At 34.7% G+C, this 8548-nt stretch overlaps 2 protein-coding genes across 10 annotated transcripts in view; both read right to left on the bottom strand.

Moving 5' to 3' along the window:
- Positions 1 to 305: 305 nt before the first annotated feature.
- On the bottom strand, positions 306 to 2969 carry LOC105149162 (A-kinase anchor protein 14). Its single transcript, XM_011061387.2, has 5 exons — positions 2820 to 2969; positions 2562 to 2672; positions 2304 to 2489; positions 522 to 1927; positions 306 to 433 (listed from the first exon to the last, which is right to left on the bottom strand). The coding sequence occupies exons 1-4, from the start codon at positions 2967 to 2969 to the stop codon at positions 1808 to 1810; spliced, it is 567 nt and encodes a 188-aa protein (XP_011059689.2). The 3' UTR covers positions 306 to 433; positions 522 to 1807.
- Positions 2970 to 3011: 42 nt separating this feature from the next.
- fry (microtubule binding protein furry) overlaps positions 3012 to 8548 on the bottom strand; it is a 37126-nt gene continuing 31589 nt past the window's right edge. For 5 of the 9 annotated variants that reach the window (XM_087406665.1, XM_087406664.1, XM_087406666.1 and 2 more), the window contains 12 exons: positions 8164 to 8472; positions 7931 to 8099; positions 7351 to 7523; positions 7130 to 7204; positions 6608 to 6643; positions 5410 to 5583; positions 5188 to 5325; positions 4882 to 5063; positions 4620 to 4812; positions 4258 to 4515; positions 3689 to 4190; positions 3012 to 3430 (listed from right to left, as the gene is read on the bottom strand). In XM_087406665.1, coding sequence (XP_087262791.1) covers positions 3270 to 3430; positions 3689 to 4190; positions 4258 to 4515; positions 4620 to 4812; positions 4882 to 5063; positions 5188 to 5325; positions 5410 to 5583; positions 6608 to 6643; positions 7130 to 7204; positions 7351 to 7523; positions 7931 to 8099; positions 8164 to 8472 — 2370 coding nt within the window. In that variant the 3' untranslated portion in view covers positions 3012 to 3269. Of the gene's footprint in view, positions 3431 to 3688; positions 4191 to 4257; positions 4516 to 4619; positions 4813 to 4881; positions 5064 to 5187; positions 5326 to 5409; positions 5584 to 6607; positions 6644 to 7129; positions 7205 to 7350; positions 7524 to 7639; positions 7811 to 7930; positions 8100 to 8163; positions 8473 to 8548 lie in introns of those variants that run through there. The other 4 variants (XM_011061392.2, XM_087406672.1, XM_087406668.1 and 1 more) reach the window with 3 other exon arrangements.

Genomic DNA, 8548 nt, shown 5'->3' with positions numbered 1-8548 from the left:
AGGGGGTAAACGAAAAATCTGGTAGCGGCTGGTGCAGCGGATGTTTGAAGCCACTGAAGAAAGCGAAGCGGTGGTTCCTGTCGTAGCTTCTCTCACGCTTCGTCTTTGCCGCCTCTCGCGGTCCCTCGCGGGCATCCTTTTCTCGGTCAGCGTAGGAGGCACACATTTCGGCGGATGTGATGTTTAAGACAAGAACCACCCCGCGACTGACAAAAAGCCCAGCATCGTATAAATAGGCGGTGGTTGCTGCCACTGCGGTTGGCGGTTGTAAACTGATATCGCTTTGACCCATATAACACGGATTGATTGTTTGTGAAACGATGAGCAATCAGTCGTTTTCATATTTGGAGAACGGATCCTCAACAGAAGGAAAAAGAATCGTGTCAGTTATAAGATTCGTTGAATTTCATTTCTTGTCAGTCGAATCCAACATCTACAATATAGTATAGATCATTCATTATTACACACATATTACAGTTACTAAATTACAAAAAAAAATAAATAAATTTATTAGCACATACCATTATTCACAGACACAACATGTCAAAAGTTTTTAGAATATCGAAAGACATGTAGAATGCTAAAATAATTGAATTTTGGATGCCTAAGAAGAAAAATTAAATCGATATTGTTAAAAGTACAATCACGTCTCCGGGTTTCGATGTGTCCAACACGTGGCTTGCCATCTCTATTCTCTTCTCCTGCTGAGACACCGAGAGACCTCCCGGCGTCGTTCGTCCGTATGTGTACAAGAGAGAGCCCTCTCTGGTTGTCGAATTGTTTCATCCATTCGTCGGTCTCATTATTCAAAGCTGAGAATGCGTAAAAAAGTCAGGATCGAGTCCAGGGACCAACGCAGGGTCCACACCTCCTCGGTGTCTTCCGCGGGATTGTAAATAGATTCTTTTTGTAGCAGGTTTTTTGTAGTAATGCATCAACTTCGTGGGAGAGAATGAATGAAACCACCAACCACGTATTGATATCTAATTGATAGTTAATGTTAGCAGTGTGAAACATTGCCTATAAATGGAAATATCAATGTGTTATATATCAATTGTATAAAGAAGAGAAAAAGATCGATTTTCAAGCGTATATAATAACATTTTCTCCAAAGAAATTTTGAATTTCTATGTAATTATTATTCTATAAAACTAAAGCGACATACGATTAAATCAAACAAAAAATAAAGATATTTATTTTAACGTATATTAAAATTTTTATAAGAAATTGTACTCCAATAAATCAACTCGATACATTTTTTGACTTTACATTTTTATTGTTTCGTTTCTACAGCTGTAGACAAGGAAACGCTGTCAATGCTGTAACGATTGGTGTTAATGATTTAATGCAAAGGTTGTAAATATGTGATTGGAAATGGCAATATGGTAATGCGCGGTACGTTCTCTCTTACGGAATAGGAGTATCACCTGCTCGTATTGTTTAACTGAGTGAAATGAAATGGCGTCCGGTGCTGGACCAGATTGCGGCCGGCGCGTGCCCGATTCGCGGAAATCTGACACTCTTACTTTTACGACATTCTGCACGGTGCAGGCACTTAAAAATCTGCCTTGAAAAGCTGCAGCCGTTTCACGGTGCAACACGGAGGAATTGTGCTTGCGTTCAAATACGTAGGATATGTTTGAGATGTATCATGTTTTCATTGCCACTTACATATACAAATTCTTATTATAATTCTTCTTTCTTATTATTATAATATTCATAGAAAAAAAATTGTTTTACAATTATACAATTTTAAAAGAGAAAATACAGCTTTTTTAAAAAAAAAATATTAAGAGGAATAGATATTTTAAAATGTGAAAGTTTTGAACAGCATAGTCTTCATGTCGAGAATGTCATAAAGCCACTTTGGTTGAAAAACTACATCTAACCGATGCACAAACTGATGTCCCTCGAATACATATGTCACCTATTAAAAAATTATGTTATATGAAAGCGCATTTAATGTAAATCTTTAATTTAATATGTGCCTACTATATATATAAAATCCTGGCTGGTATCTTTTATTACTTCAGATACAAGTTTGTACAAATGTAATTATATATATAGTACGGTATATTTCTATAGTTTAAATACCTAATTATATTGTGTTTTATCATATTCAAATTATGATAAAACATATTAAAAGTAATTCCCGATATTATCCAGATCTGCTCATTTTTTGTTGATGTATAATGTATATTGAGATGCGCACAAAAGAGAGAGAGAGAGAGAGAGAGAGAGAGAGAGAGAGAGAGAGAGAGAGTACAAGGGGAAAGAGCTGAAAATATACACAACAAACTAACGTCGACTGGAAAGTGCGGCGGCTGCACGCAACTCGCCGCGATGCAGAAGAACACGCTGACAGTCACATATGGCTCCGGATATGCCGGTGTGGGTATGCTCCATAGAACATGATACATGTAGAATTCAATGGTGCCTTCTTTGTTAAGGCTGATAAACTTTGCATAGAACATCCAATTTCTCAAAGCCTATAGAAGATCAATAAAATTCATTATTTCGTTTTTTCTTCCCTTAACATGCCGTTTCTTTTTTAATTATACCGATAATTGATTCCATCGGAGCATCTCCTCTTTCACACATCGCAGACCTTTTCGTATATTCATATTTCCACACGTAGGCCATTTGGTGTGGTTAATCGAGGACTCATGATCCTAATAGTTAAGAGCAAATGATATGAGAATTATTTATCAGTAATACAGACAATTGTTATATGTATATACATGAGACACAGTTTCAATAATATATATGAAATTTTATGGGCATTATACCGTAATTGACAAATAAGAAGTTTAACGAACCATCACAGTGACAATTTTCATTGCGGAGATAACCGCAGAATCGACGAATCGTCTCACGAAATGCGTCACATCTTGACAAGATTCAAGATCAGACTGTTGATCTTCCGCAGGTCGCCTATTATACACTGATTGCTTTTTTCGCATAATCATCCTGATTAGAGATTCTGTAGGTTGTGTGTGAATTTCAAAACATTTCTGAAGATTTCGATGATTTATTTCGCCAAATTTACAATCGATAGCGATTCGTTATGTTCTTCGCATTAAAAAAAAAAAACAAAAAAAAACAAAACGACAGATCTAAGAACTTCTTTCGTGATATAGGTATATACATTTACCTACCAGCGTATATAAGACATCTACATATGTACGACAATTAAATATGTATATATACGTCGATTTAAATCTATACGAGAACGATTCGCGATTAAAGCTACGTGATTAAAGCTTATGTTAACATTCGTTTTTTGAGTGATTAGAGTCATGCTGATTGCGCGCAGCTTTTGTAGATGCTTCCAATCCTGTTACGGCCGCTAGCACTTCAAACAGACTTTCCATCAGTCTGCCAAATATTTCTGACATCTCATCGTCCTTTCTTGTCACGACAAATATATCTAAAACATATTAAGATGCAAAATAAACAATATTTCATGTATTGTTATGTATAATACAGATCAAATATTAAAAAAAAAAAAAGAAATAATAATGACATTATACAATTTATAAAAGAATATAACTTATAGTATTTTGATAGTTTTTAAAAATACATATTCAAAGTATTTTTTACATTTCTTCTTTCTTCAAATAAAAAAATATGTTGTATATAACTTAAAATATTATTGACTATTTAATACAACGTCTATTAAACTTACCTGATCTATCTTGACCTATATATTTGCAGTACATATTAACAGCCGTCGTTACATCATCATCATCATGAAAAGCATCTCCGGGCCATTGTGCCCTGTGCAGTCTTACGGCTTCGAGCGCCGGACACCACCGTGCATTTCTCAAAAGTTCGGCGACTCTCGCAACTTCTTCCACGGCTCCAGAGCCCGGTAGAGGACTAGGACTAGGTGTTGGAGTAGGTGTCCCTCGTTCGCTTTCAGTGCTTTCTTCGAGCGCTCTGCTTAATGCTATTTTCATATTAGCGATCTCGACTGATAGATCTTGTAAAGGAATCTGTACGTTTCTAGCGGCATTCATTAGCGCTCCTAACATTTTGTTCGATGCTTCAATCAGCAGAAGTAGTTGGAAGTGTAATTTGTAAAGTGCTCTACCTAGATCCAACAACATCTCTTCGACACCTGCCTCTGTGGTATGACTGCCGCCTAACGCCTGAAGCTTAGTGGTCGCTTTAGCTGCCTCCAAGCACTGAGAGGAAAACAAATATCATAATTATCTGTTTTAAATAGTTATTATTAAGTTTAGCAAAACCTACTTCCGTAGCATGATCCTTCCTATCCAAAAATGTTTCTAAATGTTCTTGAACTTCCAGCATTCCAAAGCGTAGCGTCTCGTTTAGTCGCTGATTCGCGAATATTGTCACTGAAAACCACACTAGAGGCGGCTCAGCTTTAGAACTAAGTAACTCGGCATGACCAGATAAATAGCAACCTAAGTGAGCTGAAGCCGAGCTGCCGTTAGAAAGCAAAGCACTTGCCTCGCGTGTAAGACCGACAGACTTACTGCTCACATCCTGAAACACACCGATTTTTTTAATAATTTTCTTTGGAAAAAATAACAATTATCTCATCATTTGCTTCTATTTTAATAAAATAAATTATATTTTTTATAGCTTACCCTCAAGATCTTGCTCAGCAACTGGAAGAAGCTTAAAGTATTGTACGGAGCTTGAGTGATGAGACTTTGAATTTGCTGTCTCCAGATCTCTTCGGCGTCGTCTCGTACAACTTGTCGGAAGGGCATCAACGCGGACAAATTCGGTGACGCGTTGCAAGGCGTAACGTCGCCGAGATCTCCCGCGCTCGAGCCACTATAGATGAAGAATTCAAATAAAACGATTAATATACGCGTTTCCAAAGATCTTCATACAGAAACTTACGATGTGTCAGACCTTGTAGATGAATCGTGACGCGTGCGACTAGGTATCAACGATAGAGAAGACGGTGGGAACATTCCCGGGATGCTGTTTGCCTCCTGTCCTGTTCCAGATCCTCCTGGTACCTCATCCAAGGGTGATTCTGATCCTGCCTCGTCGTCTGATGATTCTTCGGTGACACCGCGCTATGTACATTCAGAATTTTATTAATATATATAAACAAATAATTTAAAAAGATAAAAAGTATATAAAGAACATAAATTATATATGTATAATAAAACTTATTTTAATTTTTTTTTACATATTTACCCGCGTAGTGTGTTTGCTGGATGATGGTGTCTTTTCGCTTAAACTTTCCTCGAACTGTCGCAAACTAGGTTCTCGTTCTTCTCCCTCGCTAAGAGGACGACGTCGAACTCCCCAGTTAAAGTTGTCGGTACTCTCGCCCTGTAAAGTTTAACGGAAAAAATTGAAATCAATATTTTCCATTCAAAAGTAATAAAGTGTAAGCGTAATGAATTATAGGCTTACCTCAACGCTTTCACTTTCATATTCGAGGAAATCGAAGTCCTTAAATACACCAAACTGTTCGTCATCCCGTCTGGATCCTCCACTCAAATCATTATTCGCACCAGAAACCTCCTCTGTTGAAGAAGCCATGGATGATTGCCTTTCCATCAAATCCGAACTTTGACTGAATATGACCTGAATTTAAAAAAGTGATTGATAGTATATTAAAAAATGTAAATAAAGAAATTGGAGAGATTAGAAGCAAATACATAAATGACAATTTCATGAATATGAAATCAGTAGCTACAACATATTTCGTATTTTATAGATAAAGAGAAAAGATTACTATGACATTAAATATTATTCAACGTTATTGAATCCATTTATTTTGCTGCTTCTCAATTAAATCTCTCAATTTGTAATTGCCTTCAAATATCTCAATTTTGACTGATTATGTGAATTTGCTTAAGATATTCTACAATGTGCATACGTGTGTGTGTGTGTGTGTGTGTGTGTGTGTGTGTGTGTGTGTGTGTGTGTGTGTGTGTGTGTGTGTGTGTGTGTGTTATACAATACTAGTCATATATACAAAGTGCTCTCGAACTATCGCAATTTTTCCTTCACACTCTAATAAATAGTTATAGTTATATTAATATCAAAGAATATATATATAAATTTTAATTATAAAGAAAATAATGCTAAATTAGGATGTAATGTTGAAAGATAAAAAATAGCCACATGATACCAAGTTTTCAAAAGATTAACAACTAATGCGATAGCGTAAGGGAGTCACCTGCATATATGTACATAATAGCGAACAATCAACATACATTGTTTTATATCAAAACAAATGATAACACATAATACATCGTCAGATTATAGAATTTATGTATCCAACAATCATCAAGAATATGCAAAAACATTTCTATTATATATTTATACAGATAATTTCTCATATGATCACACATACAATAGACGACAAAGCATGAAAAGATAATATATAGATCCCAGATGACTGTGCTGCAAAATTATACTCTACTACCACTTCATAATATCTTACACAACTGTTTTATTACTCCTGTAACAATGTGCGAGTGAAAGCACTTTATAAAGCTGACTTGAAGCGTGAAAAAAAGACTCAAAAAACATTGCACTTAATTACTTATAATATTGCGAATTACAGTGGGTGTGCAGATGGCATTTATAAGTAACCCTTTACCTTGCTATACAATGTCATTGAACTAATGTGCTCATCCTAGAAAGGGGTAATGAGAGTCAGTTGTTTTTTGTAAGATGTACAGGGTGATTCTTAATTATATATCAATACTTCAGGCGGTGACTCCAGAGCCCCAAAAATGTCAGATGAACATAAGTCGATTAAACTTCATTTTCTGAAGTTGTAATAAATTAAGAATGCTCGAAAAATATACCCGCCTTCCGCTATAAAGCATGCTACGGCATGTTCTGATGTGATCACATGTTTACTAATTATATATACATATATACATATGTATATATATTATATAAAATTACATTATTTTTTATTTTAAAATACCTATATTTATATAAATTTATTTCTTAAGAAAGAAATTTACAAAATATAAGTGTTTTAAGAAAATTCAGAATAAAATATATAATTACATATAAATGTACACATACATATGTATTATATTAGGATAGATTATAGGATAGGACACACTACTCGAATTAATAATTGAAACGTCTGCAAATAAAAACGTACCGATGGACTCTTTGGTAAACCAACTCTTTGTCCACATGTCGTCAATAAATTTACCAAGCACTCCCTGACACGACCCTATTGAAAAAAATCGATTATATACCATGAATGCATAATTTATACATAATATATTAAATTTTCTGCCTATAAATGTCAATCAATTTCTAATTAAATCTTTATTGTAATCATAATAGATTCTTGTTTGATATTTTTAATAATTATACCTGTGACATCCATGGTCTCTTCCAACCGGCAATGGCACTATTTTCAGCCGGTGATAGAGATAACGAACAACGTGGAGAACTGATTAATTTTTCTTCAGTACCTTGACGTATTAGCCAACGTCGACCGATTACTGGTGTTTGAGACAGATCGAACGTGAAGTCCATTGTTCTTCCTATTAATAAAACAGATAAAATATTACAAATATTAAAAAAGATGATTAATAAAAATAATATCTATATTTCTACATAATAATAATAGAACACATTTTTTATTACATTTTGTAAAATATTTTAGTTAAAAAGATTTCAAAGATACACAAAAGTCCAAATAATCATAGAAACATAAGTAATACATATACTTAAGAAAGTATAATATAATTCAAAGCATATTTGGTTTAAAAAAATAATTATTTTATTTTAGGAAAAGATTATCTATCATTATTGTTGTTCTTATCGCAATCTGGGTGTCGTGCAAGAAATCATCCGTACCATGCATGCCGCAAAGGAAAAAAAAAACAAAATTGATAATGTACACTCAGGGAAAATAAAAATAATTAATTTAAATGAAATGTCGATTTACCCGGTAGCTCTTTTTTGGTAAATATCTCTGTATCGGTGAAGCTAGGATGTGGTGATGATAGCGAAGAATCCCAAGATGAACCGTGCATCGAAGTCGGCGGCGCTACGAGTGTTGATGATCTTGTTACTACAAGCTTCAAGATTTTTAACGCTTCTTTCCATTGAGTGCCCTAAAACATTAGTTTATTTATTTGATAAACGATTATGAAGCTAATTAAATATTTAAATCTTTACCTCAACATATTTAGAAATCACTCTTAACAGTTCAGTATTGATCGGTTGCGCGGCTGGAGACGCCAAATCCACGTAATGCAACATGCAATGTATAATACTGAGTACTGGCAATGCCACACTGCTTGGACCTTTCTCCAGTACTTCCACAAGGAAAGCAAGCATGTTGAAACTAAGATGAGCGTAAGAATCGTAAAGATATTTCACTACACATTTAGTCCACTGGAAACTTTCCTTACTGAAAGTACGCCGACTGTACAACGTCATTACAGTACCAAGATTCTCTAATTTCTTTCCCTTTTCCGCGCTTACCTACAAGAAAAAAAGAGTTAATAAATAAATATATTTCAGTAAATAAATTGATAATTGTATACTTTTTATGCGTTAA

This window comes from Acromyrmex echinatior, chromosome 5 (assembly GCF_024713525.1).
Source record: "Acromyrmex echinatior isolate Ae372 chromosome 5, ASM2471352v2, whole genome shotgun sequence".
Taxonomy (NCBI): domain Eukaryota; kingdom Metazoa; phylum Arthropoda; class Insecta; order Hymenoptera; family Formicidae; genus Acromyrmex; species Acromyrmex echinatior.
This window is presented reverse-complemented; position numbering and strand designations above follow the sequence as displayed.